The sequence below is a fragment of the Gigantopelta aegis genome, chromosome 3, assembly GCF_016097555.1.
Source record: "Gigantopelta aegis isolate Gae_Host chromosome 3, Gae_host_genome, whole genome shotgun sequence".
In the NCBI taxonomy this organism is placed as follows: Eukaryota; Metazoa; Mollusca; class Gastropoda; order Neomphalida; family Peltospiridae; genus Gigantopelta; species Gigantopelta aegis.
The window spans coordinates 15,071,792-15,092,722 of NC_054701.1; the positions used below are offsets into that span (position 1 = coordinate 15,071,792).

Sequence of the window (20,931 nt, forward strand, 5' to 3'; positions counted from 1 at the left end):
ATGGTAGCGTGCGACCCATGAGACATTCAAAATATTTTGCATTTAAAATGTAACATTTATTTATTTAAAAGAAAAAAAAATCTTATACTTTCGGTAGAACAAATATTTCATGTAACACATTCAACACAACATTTGGTATACTAAAAACTATATATATCGCACATTCAACATAACTGTTGATGTAACATACTTGACATTCAACACATCACCTATTCAGCATATCACATATTCATCATATCACATATTCAACTTCATCATATTCAGCTGAACACATGCTATACACTTTACTAGGCAAAATAAGGAATTTGTTTTTGCTCATTATTTTAATATTTACGGTAACTGTTATGCTTGTGTTAAAATGCTGTGCATGAAAAACAGCCCTTTTTATGGCCTAAGTGCACTTAATATAATGCACATATGTTTTTGTGTATATAACAATATGAGATTAGCCGAGATCGTAACACCATAACATAATCAAGTCTGTAAGAAGAATATTTAAAGGCACCAGGTGCATATGCATAATATTTATGCAACCGTGTCAGGAGTGTGGGAAGTGAAGTTTTTTGGGGGGATGTTATGCTCCCACTTAAAATATATGTAAACATAAAATTGCTTAAGCAGGGGGTTTCGATCCCCTGCACATGCTGCTGGGTGGGGGCATGCCATACTGACAAATTTTATATTTCAATGGCTTCGAATGTGATTCCCTAGCATCTGCAGAATACAATAGTAATGTTGTCTTTAAGGTTTTTGTATTTGGTTTTAATAAAATGAGACAATAGGGAGTTGCATAGGCTGTGTGGTTACTAATACTGTGGGCGTTTGTTTTACTGTGACACTCAGAGCTGTTCACCGGCCTCGGTGGCGTCGTGGTTAGGCCATCGGTCTACAGGCTGGTAGGTACTGGGTTTGGATCCCAGTCGAGGCATGGGATTTTTAATCCAGATACCGACTCCTGAGTGAGTGCTCCGCAAGGCTCAATGGGTAGGCGTAAACCACTTGCACCGACCAGTGATCCATAACTGGTTCAACAAAGGCCATGGTTTGTGCTATCCTGCCTGTGGGAAGTGGAAATAAAAGATCCCTTGCTGCTTGTCATAAAAGAGTAGCCTATGTGGCAACAGTGGGTTTCCTCTAAAAAGACCCACAGTGTTAGTATGACCATGTTTGATGTCCAATACCCGATGATAAGATAAAAAATCAATGTGCTCTAGTGGCGTCATTAAATAAAACAAACTTTACTTTTACTCAGAGCTGTTGTTACTTGAGTTAGGGCAAATTAAGAATCATTAGAGACCGTTCGCCTGTGCCATATGATTTAGTGACAAGCAGCCATGAATATTGAATAAATAGTAAGTAAGAGTTCAATTGCAGGACTCTGTGAACAGTACATTAATTCCATATCAGTTTTCAAAATGAAACATCATGCCAAATTGCTGTGTTAAATATCATAACTTGTTGGCTGATTTAAAAAAAAAATTGGACAGTATTGTCCTTTTTTATATATCAATACAGAACAGTATTATATAAAAAAGAATTAAAAACCTCAGTAAATCAGATACCCCTCAAAACTAGACTTTTTAATTGGTTCATTGGGTATGTCGTTGAAAGGGTTTTACTGTGTATATATGTACCTTCATCTTAGGTTGGTATCTGGAGATTTGTAATTAAATTATTTATTTTTTTATTCATTCATATCAAATCAAATTCCAATGTCAAAATCTTATGATTAACAGGATTAATGAATTCTGTTTTTTAATACCAAGATGCATCTTTTGCTTTTAGTGTTTTAATTTTTAATCTTTTTTTTAAGTTCAACATTAAAATCTTCTTACTTAGCTAGGATGCATTCTCAAAGATAAAACAATGTCATTTACTGAGAGAACTTGGTATTGTAGACCAAATGTTTAACTCGAAAATATCAAAAGTGTCAATGTTCTGTGTCAATATGGAGATGCAATTGAAATTCAGATTATGATGTCATATGTTAACCTGTCAGTCACCCTTATTGGGCTTTGCTATATACATTTATGGAGCAGTAAATGAAATTATTTGGAAGTATTATTTTGTGGTATAATGATATGACTTGCTTACTTACTATAATCTTTACAGGGGTTGAACTTAATGACAGCACTGATGGTGATTGCCACTGTTGAGATATTAATTAATAGCCTTAAGATAGAGAGCATCACCAGAAAAGTTCCTCAACAATGGCAAAATGTATATACCAGTATATACCAAGTGTATATTATGTGCCAATATTTAACATTTGTACATTTGAAATCTGTCTACATACAGCAAAATAACTTCAATCATTTTTAGTTCCTGTTAACGGGTGGTGCGTAGCCCAGTGGTAAGGGGCTCGCCTGATGCTTGGTCGGTTTACGATCAATCCCCACCCATGGGCCCATTTCTCGTTCCAGCCAGTGCACCATGACTGGTATATCAAATGCTGTGGTATGTGCTATCCTATCTGTGGGAAAGTGCATATAAAAGATCCCTTGCTATGTAGCAGTTTTCCTCTCTAAGACTTGTCAGATTTATCAATAGCCAATGATTAATAAATCAGTGTGCTCTTGTGATGTCATTAAACAAAAGAAACTTTAACATTTGAAAATTGTAAAAAACTTCATTACCCAAAATATAACTGTAGTCAATGTTTTAAGTGTTCCAACAACTATGTTAAAATCCAAGTAAACATTATTGTTGTCTTTCATTAATATCTATATATCTAGATCTGTATACGATTTTAGTCAATGTTTTAAGTGTTCAACAACTATGTTAAAATCCAAGTAAACATTATTGTTGTCTTTCATTAGTATCTATATATCTAGATCTGTATACGATTTTAGTCAATGTTTTAAGTGTTCCAACAACTATGTTAAAATCCAAGTAAACATTATTGTTGTCTTTCATTAATATCTATATATCTAGATCTGTATACGATTTTAGATGTGTGCCTTAATTGGGTCTCTGTGACCTATTTTCCATATGACAACAAATTTTTTTTTTCAATATTTTGATAACAATTTTTACCCAACATTTCTGCAGTATCCAGCTGGCTTCATTAGGGAAATGTAATTCTTCTTTGGTGTTTTCATGTAGTATACATGTATATATTATTTTTGAAAAATTTTGATGTAATTTATTTGTGTAAAATATTTTCAGGGTAATGCCATTAAACACTGTTTAGGAACATCGGAAGCAATTAAAAGTTGGTATGGCCATGAAAGCAATGTATATGATGAGACCTATACTATGCGAGTGCCATAGGAAGAGAAAAAAAACATTGCTAGCCCAAAAAGTGGTACGGCCATTGCCATACCGTCTGTACCGATTCTGACGCCCCTTTTGCTAATCCAGTAGTTACATTTCAGTGTAGTGTGATGTGGTGCCGAGGTTTTAATTAAACATTCCTTTCCTTTATTAAACTTGAAGTTTAGTGTGCAACAGAATGTTAGTGTTTATCTTTAAATACTTTCCAATGAAAAAGCAATGATGATTGTAAGTGGTTTAAATCAAAATGGCCGAACACATCTTTCTACGTATTCGACCAATAAATACCTAAATAAATGTTAGTCTCAGAGATGAAAGTGTGTTTTTAAACAAAATCCAGAATTTTAATATTGGTGGTTGGTTACCGAGATTAGCACTAGGGTTAGGATTGCATGCACAGTGGTCTCAATGGTGGTGTCTATTTAGAATGGATGCAAAGTATCGGCTGAAACATATCATAAAGTTTTGCAAGGAGAATACAGTAAATCCTTTAACAGATGCTTTGGCATCTATTTTTTTCGCGACACTCCGAGACCCGGCCTCTTTTCAAGACAGGCTTCCATTTTTTCAAGCATTATTTCCTAACATAGCCTTGTTATTACATATTGTAATGTCGGCTTGCAAACCTAGCTTCTCCTTTACTGGTATTCTCGCCATGTTGTTATAAGCTTTTGATGTCATGCAACAGGAGTATGAAGTATAATGTATGTAGACATTAACCCGACAAAGCTACAGTAGCAGAAACAGGCATTTGTTAGGCAGGCTTCTATTGAAAGATCTACGGTATGTAAACTTTTGAACAAACAGAAGGAAAATGCTGAAATACTGTGCACATAATTAAAAGTCTGGAATTTCAGATAAATCTGGAAAACTTCCATCTCTGCAGTCTACTCTGGAGATTACCAATAATTGGTATAAGGAAAGGGTGGTGGATGGGTGGGGGGATTCTGTCGAGTGGTGATGGTATAGGTGGGTGGTATTCTGTAGACGATGTATTGTTCTGCAAAATCTTTCTTATTTGTGAATGCCAATTCCCTATAAAATGTTATGATCTTTTATTAATGGAATAAAATACAAAACTTTGTTATAAATTTGTTTATATTAATATATTTACTTTGTTTAGCATGTGTTATTATCGACTCATTTTTATTAAGTCGCCAAAAAAAATTTGATTTTATTTTTAGTTGGTTACTAATAAAATTTAACATATTGGTTCCAAGAAATAACTATGTATGTTGCTGTTGATATCCTCTATATAAATGTACATACTTAACTTACCAGCTATTTTTATATTTTTGTAATTCAGTATATTGCTGAAGTAAATAAATAAAAATATTGCTTTATTGACAAATATTTATTTTTTGTTTGTTGTAAACTTGGAAATGGTGAAAATTTGAGTTGTTGAGTAGTAGCTAGAAGGTTGGTCCTCTTAGGCAAAGGAGGTGGGACATAGCCCAATGGTAAACCCCATCGGGCTATTTCTCGTTCCAGCCAGTGCTCCACAACTGATGTATTATCCTGTCTGTAGGATACTGCATATAAAAGATCCCTTGCTGCTAAATGGAAATTGTAGCCCATTGTGTGGTACTAGGGTCTCCATGAGTACTAGAGTACAGGCAGTCTAGCAACACTATAGAGTCTGTTCACAGAACTCGAGTATCTGTGCAAGGAAGGACACTTTCATTTAATTGTATTTTTGCCATCATTTAATTGTATTTTTGCCATATGTGTGCAGCTGGTTACAGTATAGGGCTACGAGACATGGAGGGAAAACAAAAGTCGAATATGTGGAATGCAATACAATGGCCTGATTTGGCATCCATGTTAAACACTGGAATTAAGATGCATAATGCTATTTCACTTTATTCCTTTGTCTTATTATCATCTAGTGTGTCAGGTAGTCTAGTCCAAGTCGAGTTTCATCCTAGAGTACTCGTGGAGGCCCTAGTGGCAACAGGTTTCCTCTCTTATATGTGTGGTCCTTAACCATACAACTGTAATTAAAATGTGTTGAGTGTGTCGTTAAATAAAACATTCTTTCCTTCCTTGACAAAGATGGCCATGTTGGTCCCAAGATGACAATACACTGCAGTGCTAACTGGTTGGGCAGAACATTTTGCCAAATTATCTATTAACTTAAAACATTGCACAAACCCAGTCATTATGTAACAAAATATCAATTATTACATGAAATTATTTTACCAAATTGAAATAAAATTTGCCAATTGTTTTTAAAATTCACAAATGGCAAATTTGGCAAGTGCCACAGCTAGCCCTGCATTGGACAACCAATTTGTATAACTGCAGTTTGTAACATAAAAAGTATTATCATCGGCCTTTGATAAAAAAAATGGGAAGTTTTTGGATAACGTTAAATTCTATGCAGAAGAACCACCAAAGCCTGAATACCATGCAATAGATCAAACTATATCCTGAATACCATGCAGTAGAACAAACTAAATCCTGAATACTATGCAATAGAACAAACTAAATCCTGAATACCATGAAATAAAACAAAATTATATCCCAAATACCATGCAATAGAACAAACTAAATCCTGAATACCATGCAATAGAACAAAACTATATCCTGAATACCATGCAATAGAACAAAACTATATCCTGAAAACCATGCAATAGAACAAACTAAATCCTGGCAGACGTACAGAACAAACTAAAGGTTGAATATGATGCAGTGGAAGAAAAGAAAAAGTTGAATGCCATACTGTGGAACCAACAAAAACTTGGTGTACACTAGAACAAACAAAAGCCTTCAATCCTATAGTCGATCGGACAAGGAACACCTTTTTCATGCTAGGCAATTTACTACAAGTTAGTTATTTCCTAGTAGATTGTTTTCTAAATTGCACACAAAATTATTTTTTTGTAATTTCGGGAATGCTTTTACATCTGTCAAACAAAACAACACACATTTTAGTAGGATGGGATGGACTATAGATAGGATGTAGAATAGTGTTTACTCACCTACAATTTTCTACCACATTAATTTAACATGAACCGTTTCATGAGGTCTGCAGGGCTATATACAATGTAGTAGGATGGGATGGACTATAGATAGGATGTAGAATAGTGTTTACTCACCTACAATTTTCTACCACATTAATTTAACATGAACCGTTTCATGAGGTCTGCAGGGCTATATACAATGTAGTAGCTCAAACACAACTATAGCTTGTATAAACTTTGTAGTGGTATTTCAATTGTCATAATCACCAGTCAAGCTCTGTGTGGTCAAATCCAATGATGGAAGGACAATGAAATTATGCTTTTTCAGTTTCTTAAATAAAATCTGTCCTGGTATTTCCACATTGTTGTTCCGTACTGTTATCTTAAGATAAGATGTGGTCATAACAAGACAACCAAAAGGTAGGTAAACTTCACAAGTTTTTATTCTTCAAATACAATTTCCAGTAACACATTTGCTTACACAATGTCATTATTGAATACTAACCAAAGATTATAAGTAACAACAAATTGAAATTATCAAGTACATTTAAAACATCTATTTTTCAAAGTTTCAAATGTTTACTTGCTAGAGATACTGAAAATGTGAATACTGTATGTGCACATCCCTTCTTTATTATGGAATACGCCAAGTCTTGTATACAATGAGTCAGTCTTGTAGACCATGAGCCGACTGATGATAGTTTTTGACGACCAATTTCCAATATCAATAATGTAAATATATTCCAGCACTCAATGATGCTTCTTTAAGTTACTAGTATTTCCCCTCAAATATAAAATCAAAATAACACATAAGTATGTAGATGTATTCAAGCACTCAACCATTCTTGTTGTCTTCCAAAACTAAACTAAAATGGTTAAAGCCAGCTTTCCATTTAACACAATTTCGCACACAAGTTTATTGACAGCATTTACTATATACGTGATTCCGAAAAAAAAAGAAAAAAAAGGAAGAGATTTTTCCATGCACATTTTTTTTTCAAGGTGGCGACATCATGTGAAATATTTAATTTTGGCTTAAAGTACACTTTGACGTCATATTTTCTGTAGTAATCTGCTCGAGACAATGCAAATATGAAAAAGCATTTCTGTGCACAGAAACGCACACAATAAAACGTGTGGAAATGTGTTAATGGAAAGTGGACCTAACATTTAATTTTACAGTTTGTACTATAAGGCGCTATTCATTAGGGACTAGTTGCGGACCATACAGACGTATTTCTTAAGCATGCATTGAAATGCAAATCTCAGTTAAGTGGAAGCAAAGACGATGAAAACTGGTTACATAATCACAAATTTGTTCTGGTATGTAATGTAATTTGTCTGAATTCTCAACTTGATTACCAAACCGTCAAAATATTTGACAATTTTTTTTTTTTTATAAACCATGTTTTTCAGTTAACATAAAACCTGTTTAATATTATGAATGATTTTACAAATAAAACAACTTAAATAATAATACAAATCGCACAATATTCCCATGTTGAATCAATATCTTAATTCTATAAAAAGCATATTCGTCTTACTCCGATGTCAATTTCACGATTTCTTATTAATGCAAAATAATCCTGCAGGACAATTGCCCTCAAACAATGCATTTTAACTGGTACGCTGTATGGGTTTTCATTTTTAATTAATTTTTACAACAATGATTCACAGACTATTTATACATATATAAATAAAACAAATAACATAAAATACAAGTCTATGATGCCTTTTATTTTAATTTCCAAATATAAGTACAATATTGCTGAACCCAAAAATATTACAAACATCCATCGTTTTGTTTCCCAATAAGCAAACATTCAACATATAAAAGTAAATAAGTTTAGAAATGTCGGACACGAGAAAAAAACAGAAAGAACAGAAATACATAAACAGGAATTGTGTGGAATTAAATGTCTAACATACCATAAACTCAGGATTAATGTAGTTTAAAAAATCTGAATTTTAAAATTCTTATCCAACTTTTTAATTTTATACTTTTAACTGGCTGATTTGAGCCTTGGAGGCCAGTACTAATATGATGCATTTTCAAAAATTATTAAATTACACATTGTCCGTTACTATGCCAACAAAAAGACAATGTAGCAACAGTTTAGAATGTGTAATGTATACTCTCCCTTTGGAGTTTACTATGTTTATTATTCAATGGTATTTTTCGTATGCATATAATGCATTTGTACATTAACATGCTGCCAAATGCTCAGCATTTGAGTAAAGGTTCATAATTGTATTTTAGCACTTTATCAAAATAATGTCATCATCTTACTGAAACAAAAACAAAGGTGGAGACCAAATTTACGTAACTGATAGTGGTGTTGGTAGCCTGCTAGTAAATAAATAAAAGTATATAAAAATATATAAAGTGGAAATAACTTAACAATTACTAGATGTACACTGTATTACACTGGCTTACTACTTTGAAAGGTGGTTTGAGATTTACTTTGTGTACTAAAAATATCACCACCTCTACAAAGCCTGTCTATGCCATTACTGGAAGGTTTTTTTTTTAATGAAAAACACTAATTGCACATTTTATATATGAAACAAATGGTTTTAACTGCAATACATGCATAACAAAAATTGGTTGTGGATTACACAAGAGCTATACTGAACTACAAACCAATGACATAAAAACTAACGCAAAAACTGACAATGTCACCATTGCAAAAATAATACCTATTTCTTGACTTGTAATTTTAACAAATCAAGATAAAATAAATAAATAAACTTAAAAAATATTTTTAAAATCAGTAAATTATATCAAGCAAAGAGAAAAGAAGCAGACTGAACACAATGCAATGAAGATAAATAAATATTATGCTAAATGAATACACACATCACAGTGATAAAGCCAATGTCATACCCTGAAGTGGCTCGAATGTTTATACGTTAGAATAGGGCCAGAGCATACTTAAATGTTTAAAACCTGACCATTTTAACAAACAGTCACCAAGTACTCTATTTAAAATACACACAGTTTCCGAAATCTAATACTACAGACTGTGTAATCATATTACATTCTTTCCCGTGTAGAACCCTGGCACTACAACGAAAAACCAAAAATAATCCCTGTTTGAAACCCACGAACTACTAGTTTAGGATAGTTCTTCTCTTGTCACTATCAAACCAAAAAACATCCCTGTTTGAAACCCACAAACTACTAGTTTAGGATAGTTCTTCTCTTGTCACTATCAAACCAAAAAACATCCCTGTTTGAAACCCACAAACTACTAGTTTAGGATAGTTCTTCTCTTGTCACTATCAAACCAAAAAACATCCCTGTTTGAAACCCACAAACTACTAGTTTAGGATAGTTCTTCTCTTGTCACTATCAAACCAAAAAACATCCCTGTTTGAAACCCACGAACTACTAGTTTAGGATAGTTCTTCTCTTGTCACTATCAAACCAAAAAACATCCCTGTTTGAAACCCACGAACTACTAGTTTAGGATAGTTCTTCTCTTGTCACTATCAAACCAAAAAACATCCGTTTGAAACCCACGAACTACTAGTTTAGGATAGTTCTTCTCTTGTCACTATCAAACCAAAAAACATCCCTGTTTGAAACCCACGAACTACTAGTTTAGGATAGTTCTTCTCTTGTCACTATCAAACCAAAAAACATCCCTGTTTGAAACCCACGAACTACCGGTATAAGATAGTTCTTCTCTTGTAACAATCAAACCAAAAGTCTGTGGCATCAGATTTAAGAATCTGTAATTGGTGATGGCTCAAACTAGTGAATATTTCGACAGACAGTTTTCAATTACTCTCTCTAAACCGGACCCTCTAAAAATGAAATTCCTTCAAAAGCGGATGTTTTTCATGGTCCCTTTTTAAAAATTAGCACAGAACTTAACCTCTCTAAAACGCAAACACCTTTTAACTGAACGTTTTTTTAGTCCCTCTTTTAAAAATTAACACAGACCTTACCTTTCTAAAGCGGATACCCCGTACAACTTGACTTTTGCCTGCTCCTGAGAGTGTCCAGTTTAGAGGGATTTCACTGTATAAGGATGTCTCTGTAGGCCAGCCCTATTTTGCCATATAAACGAGTAGAGCTAGAAGACACTGCAGTTAACTATGCTCTCGCACAACTGGCACATATAAACAGGACACTCGAGCTAACCCTGAAGTAATACAATTAATGAGATTCAGCAACAGTTGACCAGATTGTTCAAAAGTAAAATTTTAATACTGGAAACTTCATGAAAATCAGCAGCATGAAAAAAAAAGAGTAACACTTTGAGCAACTTCATGAATGACTGTACAAAAGTGGAATACAAATACTCGTTACCCCAGTAAACACAGAAACAACAGGAGGAAAGGTAGCAATGGTAAAATGTTACCAACACATATACAAATTTGTTTGGTCTCACAGCTTAGTTTTTAATTCAGCTCACAATAGTGGGTTTCCACCCGTATTCAACAAATATATATATATATTTAAAAAAACACCTGAAATGTTCTTTTCAGCCATGGTTAGTACATGCACAAAGTTTTAAGAATCAAGTACACAAAATGAAATTTGTTATACAAAATACATTAAAAATGAAACATTATTACCGTATTCATATGACCTTCAGATGCAACCTACACACAATGGGAGTCTAGTGTCTACAATATCAAGTACCATCACTTTAGCAGTGCAAACATGAAGTAAAACTGGTGCACACTATTATCTTGAACTTTGATCCACCTACAAATGAAGAGATACTCTTCTGCACAAATATGGTAGGATGTGGAATTGTTTTGGATATAAACCTACATGCATGCAGGATCAACAATAGTGAACACACTAAATTCTCAGACAAATAAACTTCAGAGTAACCAGAATCCATTTAATTTAAAGTATACTTTACAACATGACAAATCTTTTATAATGATCAAAAGACAATACTCTGCTTTTTTTTGGACACATCATAAAACAATTTAAAACCCATGTTTTTTTGTCGTTCATGATACTCCATACTGTAAATACTATCTTCATGATTTGTTATTCATTTTGTGTAAAAATGGAATGACAATTTGTGCACCTATTGATATGATTCAGAGTGTGGATCTAGTTTGGCAATGACTAGATACTACGTAGAAACTGAAACCAATTACAGTCCATCACAATATGACCTGACCTACATTCCTATCAATAACAAAAATCCTACACTACAAATAATCAGCTAGAACCTGATGTTTCTAAAAACAAATGTATAAAGTAACACTATATTTACACATTTTGAAGTTTTAATACTGGTCTCCCATGTTTCCAATTTGTTCAGGATACACAATACGATACGTACTTCAGGCAATGTAATAAGATGACTAATTTAAGCTACAGTGAGATAGCTAATTCAGGATAAACAATAACATGACTAATTTATGCTATATAATAAGATAGCTACTTTAGGCTATATAATAAAATAGTGCTAATTCAGGCTATACAATAAGCCAGCTAATTCTAAATTGTAAAGTCATGAAATATGATCTTTAAAGAATTTCAAAGCATATTTGTACAACTACTACTATGATGATAACAGGTGATAAAAAGCAGTGAAGCTGATATTATGCCAATCATGAAAACGGAGACGTGAACAATTCGGTTTGGGTCATTAGTTGCCAGCGATGGCTTGGTTAAGCAGTAACACAATAGCATAAACACATGGACCTTTCATTTGTTCTACTACAAAAAATGTATAAATATAAAAATAGTTTATAACCCCAACAAAGAACAACAACAACAAACAAAAAGAGAACAATTTCTTGGAACCATTAGTCTTGTTAAACACTATCATGAACTTAAAGCATTTCTTTCCCAGAGCGTTTACCAATGTTGATATTCACTAACTTAATTTTTTTTTTATTGTAATGGCCATTTAGCGAAGAAGATACCACAGAAAATCCACACACATGTAAACATTTTCGACTTCCCCAATACTTGGAAGAACGCCTGTGTTATGAGTTTACGTGCTGGTGCTACTGTGTTGATTTTGTCGACGAGGTCTGAGTAATTTCACACAGTTGAGGTATTGCGATGCAGCCGGGTTCCAACAAGTGACACACCGATGGAACAGAATGACGGAGTGGATGGAAGAATGGACGATGGCTCTCATCTCTTCTTGCCACTCAACTCGGACCTGTTGAACACAGACTCCAGCTGTTCCTCGTACTCGTTGATGTTCCGCTTCATGATGTCCATACACGGACCAAGCAGTCGCTCAAACGCACCCACGTCGAGAACTGGAAAATAAGACCGGTTTACAGTATGAAAGCAGCAACATTTAAAAGCCCACAATAATTACACCAGGGGCCTATTTCACAAAACATTAAGTTTACGTCTGCGACTGGCAGTTATACCAGGCATACATTTACACCCGTTTGGCATCTATTTCACACCGAAAATTACATCATGACAGAAGATGGAGAATTTTAAGGACAAAATAAAATGAAATGTGTGTACTTTTAACTATATTTGTTGTACTATAATAGAAATAAAAACTGTGGTTTAGTCGTAGATTTACGTTTATGTGCAAAACTAGGCTTACAATGTTTTGTGAAATTGGGCCCTGGGCCTCCATTTTAAGAAGTCATCTTAGTACTAAGATAATGCGTAACTACTTTATGCACTTAAAGTGATCTTTGTGCTAAGATCGCTTCGTAAAACGGGGGGCCTGGGGCATAATTCACAAAGCTCTCACAGACCTGTTTACCCTAAGTGATCTGTAGAAGTAGTTTGGTTCAGACTTGTCAGTAGTTTTGACTTCTTGTCAGTAGTAATACTATGTTCACAGATTTTAAGGAAAATAGTTCTCAACCGGCAGGATCTTTTGTATGCACTCCTCATATTAACAAAAAGCACATGCATGTACTTTAGAATTGCATTCTGGGCCCTAGCTCTGCCCACTCCCACTCTCCACACTGTTGATCTGATGACATAATGCACATTTGAAGTTAAAACGGCATTAAACTGGATGTTACAGAGCTAAAACTGCATTTAACAAAGTTAAAACTGGGTTCCACAAAGTTAAAACTTATCTCACAAAGTTAAAACTGCATTTAACAGTTGAAAAAGGATAAACTTGCATAACACAAAGGTAAAACTGCATAATATTTTACTGGGTTCCACAAAAATAAAACCTCCTTCACAAAACTGCATAATTTATGACAGTCAGGAGTTTAAATTTAACAATGTAGTTGCCCATAGTAAGCCCCTTTCAGATGATCTAGAGTTTTGTCGGAATGCTGTCTGTATGTGTCACAAGGATGTCCTGGTCTTGATTTCAACACCAACAGAGATTCCAGTGTGCTGTCTCCAAGAGAAGCTCTCTGGTCTGTTCTGTTTTTCCGAACTGGAAAACACTCGCTTACAGTGAGAACTACTGTGTGGAATGCACAAAATAGATGTCTGTTCGCATCTTGCATTTTACCTATGGCTATCCAAGTTTGATCCAGTCTGTCTTTTATCAAATGTTTGACGTCTTGATACTGATATGCTATGTACTCTTCCATCAACAAATCCTTGGAAATTCCTTTTCGAAGTAAACATGAAAATTTATCAAAAAAATATCTCAATGCAATACTGGATGACAGTGAAGATGCTTGCAGAGTGACATCTGCTACCTCAGCATGGTACAGTATGGGTTCATTCAGTGGCAGTTTCTGTATGAAGTAGTCACATGCATTTTGAAAATACATCCGGACACATGCGTAGAATTCTGCAATTCTACTCTCTCTCGCAGATGATTATTTCCCTTAGTTGCTATATACTCCTTGGCTGCCTCTCTAATGACTAGCTCCTCGTTGGTCTTCTGATTATATTTCAGTTTGTATTCAACTTTGTCAACAGACCTGCCAACAAGAGCAGATGGCTTGTCAAAGCAGATCATCACTTTTCTAACAAGAGAATGCAGAGACCTTCTGAGCAAGTGAATCTTTGGATCTTCAGCTTGTAAATTCAGCAGAACCTCATCAAATACATGAACAGTATAGTTCAAGAAAATAACAAAGAGATTGTTTGTTGGCGATCTGATAAATCTGAATATATTATCAACTTTTTTTTCTGCATATGTTTGTTCAGTCGCAGCAGATTGCTGACTTGTTTTCTCAGACTTGGAGTTGTTGTTTTGTTAGCAGAACTTTGGCTAGACTTCTTGGCTTTACTTACTATAAGATCGTTTTGAGTTTTGAAATAAATCTTCAATGGCTCCCAGTTATAGAGCAGCCGTTTCAGACATCTTCCAATGCTAAGCCAACGAGTACACACATGCTTAAGCATTCTTTTCTGTTCAATGTCAAAGACATCCTGCGTACCTTTGAATTGCAATTTGCGTTTTCCACTTTTGTTGAAGTAATAATAAATATCAACGAGCACCACATCAATAGCTGGAAGAGCCTTTGCCGCTTTCACGAAGGTGTCTCCCTTGTTCGACAAAATCAGGCACGGCCACAAACTATTATAACTCTTTATATTTTTGCGACCATTTAAATAGTTTTTTAGTCATGATAGCGTTACTAGTAATACTATTTTTCTGTTTTAAAGACGGGATAACGGAATCAACCATTACGCTGCTTTTAAAAATATCATCTGAAGGACTTTTTCAAGAACCAGTGTAATAAGTGACCGAAAACCAGTTGATGTGCCTTTTATTCGGCAAACTCCGTAGTTTGCTTCGGTAAACTTCGTAGTTTGCCAAATATACCATGTTTTAAAAAAAAAAAAAAAAAAAAAAAAAAAAAAAAAAAAAAAAAAAAAAAAATTACCAAGTCGTAGTTTGTTTGAGACAATACGTAGTCCGTACTTTTTTGCAATTTTCCGTAGTAACTACGGAGAAAACGTAGTAGTAAACAGGTCTGCTCTCATAAGCAATGTTAAATCAAACATGAAAAAGGCTAAATTAACTCAAGATTATATATTTATTTAGAATTTTTAAAAAACACTTCACAATTAATTGTTTTATTCTAATATTATTCATTTAAAAAAACTAGAAATACATATTTATTACTAATTAAAGAATCCAAATTACCCACCCCCACTTAAAAAAACTAAACCAAATAAGCCCAGCGCTCAGGTAAGCCCTGCATGACTGCTTTCTCACGATGTGTGTAAAGTCATGCAAAATATAAGATTCCAGTAAACACAAATGCTATAGCAATCACATTCAGCAAAAATAAATCAACACTTTAACATACAAAACCACAAGATACATTTTGAACTGTTACAGTCAAAATAACACTACTGAAATTTAAGTTGATTTAAGATCTTAATATTTTGCCGTTTAGCAATTTATAGAAAATGCAAAAATCCAATCCATCCATCTTCCTCACTCCTACTTTCATTTTGACCAACACAAGCTGCCTAATGGAAAGTATTTAACAGCTGCGAGACATAAATTAAAGTTTGTTTTGTTCCACAACGGCACTAGAGCACATTAATTTATTAATCATCAGCCATTGGATGTAAAAAATTGGGTAATTTTGACATATAGTCAGAGAGATGAAACCTGCTATATTTTTCCATTAGTTGCAAGGGATCTTTTATATTCATCAACGGACAGACAGAATAGCCACAGCATTTGCTTACCACCAGTGGTACACTTGGTACACTTGGTACACTGGTACACTTGGTACACTTGGTACACTGGGTACACTTGGTACACTGGGTACACTTGGTGCACTTGGTGCACTTGGTACACTTGGTACACCTGGTACACCTGGTACACTTGGTACACTTGGTACACTGGTTGGAATGAGAAGTAGACCAATGGGTCCACTGAGAGGGATTGATCCTACAAAGATTGCGTATCAGGTGAACACGTTACCACTGGTCTACCATCCCGCCCCAGCTGCGAGACCGAACTCCTCGTTATTTACCTGCACATTTAGTTCTTCCAACTGAATAGACGGATGCTGCTCTTGGATTGTGTGTCACTAAGGCCAATTCTACAAGGAGAAAAATTGTGACAAACAATGTTGTGAAATCACCATTAAACATGCTGTAGACCAATACTCATGACTTCAATGATGCAAACCCCCCACCCACTCTTAAAACCCCCACAAAACAAGAGTATCAGCATCACTAATATCAAAAGACTGTTTTCAAGAGCTGGGATCCAGTACAAATAACCTTAAAGGGACATACCCTAGTTTTTAAACACTAACGGATATTTTTTACTATTATAACCGTTTGTGATAACTTAAATCATACTTTACTTAAGATTTTATTGTTTAGATTATCAATGTCTGTATATTCGACGTGTTTTTGGTCATCCTGGTGTTTTTAATATCACAAAATGCATTTCTCATATTTTTTAAAACGCACGTGCGTCTGAGAAGTAACAGTTATGGAGTCCAGTTTTAGTCTATTTTTAGAGGATATTTCACCATTTCAAAGTCACATACTCATGTTTCACTCAATTGTAACTTTATCCAAATGTGTTACAGGTTTGTAGATTAACTAAACTTAGTGTTAATTTTCACAGGTTGAAACTAGGGTATGTCCCTTTAACACACCGTCACTATGTGATATATTAACCACTGAAATATCAATGTAATATTTAGATTTTTTCCTACACTGAATGACAGCCTCTCTGAATGAAAGATGACGAGGAACACCTCAGTATCAACTACTGGGCTTAACTACAAAATACAATGTATAGTTCTATTAACATCTTAAAAATGTATCACTTCAAAAGAAAATTTTGAAAATTTGTTTCTAATTTTCATTGTTATTCACATTTACCTAGTACTAGTTCAACCACAATGCTATACGACCCCAAGTCATAACCTACACTGCAGAATTATCTCCCCTTGCCGGATGTATGATGCACACCCACACATGGGCAGACCATATATCCTCGTTATCGATATACAGTGGGTTCTGCGTAACTGCATAGTCTCCGTGCAAACAGACTATTAGTCAATTACCCGATCTAGTCATTTACGCGAAAGGCTACTGCACATTACGGCAATCTCGTAAAATAGCCCGATCATGTATGTATACACTGGCTACACATCTTCGTTCCGTTTAATACTAAACTGGTATCCATTGCATCGGAACGAAGTAGTGTAAACAGTGTACATTTGGCCGGGCTATTTTGCAAGATTACACTCTGCTTAAACGTTACACTTTTTTCCTTTGCATATTGCACTATCTTCTGATGTGAACAAACAGTTACATAATCCATCAACACCTCAAATATAATAATAATACCAAATATTCAATTAGCGTAATGGCGATCTCGCGACCGGTAACAAATGGTATCATGCAGAATTCAGCGTAGACCTTATAATGTTTGCTTATTTTAATAATCACGGTTATTAATTTTAACGGCATGCATTCAACATGTATGACAGCATTGTCTGGAAGATCTGTAACTTGTTATTTTTACTTCGTAAAATCTTTGAACCAAAGTAATAAAAACAGCCCGACAATGCGTGTCAATTTTAATACACATGCCACATCAGGGCCGAAAGACATGTAGGCTATCTCAAGGACCGAGTTCAGCCAGACCGAGCGAAAACAAAACGTTCGCTAGGCTGGTTTGTGCGCTTCACGTTAAACCAAATGGACATGATGAACACCAATCAAATAGTTCGCGAACGTTAGGAAGAACGATTGTTGGCTGAACTGAAGACAGCTCTCGGCGCAAATATACGTCACGCTTCAGTCAGCTGACACCCGCGTGTCAAGAGACATTGTTGCGGACATTAAACAATACGATTACGCAAAAGTAAATCTTGATGTATATTTGTAGAAAAACAAATAGTTGTTCGCATCAATGAATACCTAACTGCAGTTTTTGTTTGTTCCTTTGTCTTTGTTAATTTTGTACCTATGGTCGAGAGCACGCATGCAGATCATGATCGCGGAAAATGAACATGCAGTATTTATAGGCTACAAAATGCAGTTAAATGTACACTGAATAAAATTAGTTTACAATAATCATATTTGTTAGATAATTTTTGCTATAAATTTGTAAGACTGTGAGGTGACATATAGAGTATACTGTGAAGTCGGCAAGCAGAAATCACAATCAGTTGATTGCTCATTAATACCCGTAGTCATTTTCAAAGAAACAACAATTTTTCTTTTGTCACTTTATTTTATTTAAAGTATACTTGTAATACAAAATTACCAGCCCAGCTCTTTGATCGTCGACAGCTCAGTCGCTAAATAAACCTCTTCTCTAGTAATCTTTTAATGATTTTAGCAACCAGCGGTAAACATTAATTGATCTCACATTCACAGCCTCTCACAACAAACTTCAAGAGAATTATTTTATTTGCCGATAATCCCTTTATTATGTATCTATTAGCTAAAATAAACAATAAAGACAGTTATCCCACACAAGATAATTTGTGAATGGACTAAACAATTAACCAGCATATACCACTCTAAGTTTTATCGACTACTACAGTCTGTAATACAGATTTACGATATCTGGTGGTGTCACGTGACACAACAAAGATGGATGACTTCGCAGGTGTGTAATAGATTAGCAGTTGTTGATTACAGCGCTTAAATAATTTATTTTAAACTACAACTTGTTTTGACATGGAATAAAGGCATGCTTAATTTATTTTGTTCAATTATACACATTTTAAATTGCTTTTCTGCTATTTTGGTTTGCAATTACACGGATTTTGATTCGAGAATCTATTCAAGTAAACGGCACGTCTTGCATTCAAACTGTTGGAAATGGAACCCACTGTATATCGTTGTTATCGATTCAAAGTCCAGAATGACTGAATCAAGGAAGACTTCCCTTTGAGCGGGTGGGAGGTAACTCTTGTTGTGTTAGTACTAGGTGACTATGAATAATAATGAAAATTAGAAACAAATTTTCTATTAGTCTTATTCAACTTACCGTACTAGCACAACAACAATGGTGTAACAGAAATGATGTAACACCGTTAAATAACGTGAATTTAACATTAAAGGAGGAGGGAGGAGGTAAGAAAACAAGGAGGACTTAACAATTCAACCAGTAGTGTTCGTCTCAAGTAATGATACAGTGAAAAGCAACCCACATCATACAAGGTATAAGATGTCAAAAGTGACTTTTAAATTGAAGGACTACAACCCCAATTAAAATTAAAATCAAACTCAACAAGGTGAGGAAAACTGCTCACTGGGTAATGGACACTCGAATGCCCCAGATAGTATTCCATCAGGCGGTGGATAACTATCTCCCGGAACGACTTGTGCCAGCGACCTGCCGGAATAAGGTCTCCCCCCTCTCATGGCCCTGCACACCGATACGATTTGCTGCCCTGCAATGACTGTCTGAATCTGCTGAGTTCCGTCCGGACCATCTGCCATATCATGGAAATAGAACCAGTCAAACGTGTCGACCTTCCAAATCCCTGCAATCATGACCTTGAAAATGTCCAATGAATCATGGAAATTAAGGGAAGCAGAAATTGTCTGATTCTCATGAGGCCTGACAGAGAAGTTCTGCAGAACATGATCACCCGCCTTCGTGTATGCTAGCTTGATGGTTGCAGCAATCCAAATCAACAAAGCATTCTTTGTAATGTCTCCGAGCTGACGCCTGAAAGAGATAAAAAGTCTCTTTGTGCCCTGCTGGAGGTTCCTAATACGCTCCAAATAGTACTTCAATGCCCAAACCGGACAAAGATGCCTATCAGAATTATTCGCAGAAAGTATATGAGACAAACTCTGAATGATTGCCAGAGGAAATTCTTCCCCTAGCGCCTGGTTTTTAGCCACGAAAATAGGATCAGTATGTAATATAACTGACCCATCCGTGTTGTAATCCACCAAATCATGCAAAAAAGCATGAATCTCACCAATATGATGGCATGCCGCTAGTGAGACAAGAAACAAAGTCTTCCACGTCAAATGACGGAGACTGGCGAATTTCAAAGGCTCGTAAGACTTGCCCTCGAATGCATGCAGAACCAGAAAAACCTTCCATTTTGGCAAAATGGAAGGCTTCTCGACAGTGTTTTACAATGACTTGAGCAAATCATGCAACACGAGATTTGTCAAGAAATCTTGACGCAGAGTAGTGAAAATGGACAACTGGTGACCTCTCACTGTCTGAACCTTCAGCTGTCTTTTCTGGACAAGAGCCAGAAAGTACTCAACTAACTCATTGTCATGTAATGTCATAGGGTTTTACGTGCACATTTAGAACAAGCTGTTGTAGCGCATGCCTGTCGTGGACACAAGAGCCGGCCTTGGCCGGCTCTTCCGTCCATGACAGGAAAGGTGGGGGGGGAGGGGAGGGACCGCCTGCACTGGCAGGTGCAAGGGAGCACCAGCAGCCCGATCAAATCGGTAGCAGGCGGGTGGGGGTGGTGGTGGTGCTATGGAATTTGAATGGAGCAGTTAAATGCCAAAGAGAAAAGGGTGCACAATTTTGATTGAGGGAATTTGGCGCAATTTTGAACGGTCGGTCGAAAGTTAAATGGCCGAGCTAATATAGGTTTTGATATTAGTGAATCAAGAGTAGCTCGTTAACTTTAGACCTCTACGATGCTGTGGTGTCTAACTAAATTATTGACAGTAGGTGACTAGGGATCCACGTCCCTCTCAGTCGCTCAATGAACACAAGTGCACCAGTGACACTGGTACTCTCTCCATAGACTGGCGTTTCAAGGAGACAACGAGTTCAGCAACCCGTTGATAAAAGCCTTGGTCTCA

The 20,931-nt window shown here is 35.5% G+C and overlaps 1 protein-coding gene across 7 annotated transcripts in view; it reads right to left on the reverse strand.

The window, feature by feature from the left end:
• Positions 1–6,667: 6,667 nt before the first annotated feature.
• Positions 6,668–20,931, reverse strand: part of LOC121367570 (cAMP-dependent protein kinase type II regulatory subunit-like) — a 92,442-nt gene continuing 78,178 nt past the window's right edge. For all 7 annotated transcript variants that reach the window (XM_041491833.1, XM_041491832.1, XM_041491827.1 and 4 more), the window contains 2 exons: positions 16,131–16,199; positions 6,668–12,500 (listed from right to left, as the gene is read on the reverse strand). In XM_041491833.1, coding sequence (XP_041347767.1) covers positions 12,370–12,500; positions 16,131–16,199 — 200 coding nt within the window. In that variant the 3' untranslated portion in view covers positions 6,668–12,369. The remainder of the gene's footprint in view (positions 12,501–16,130; positions 16,200–20,931) is intronic.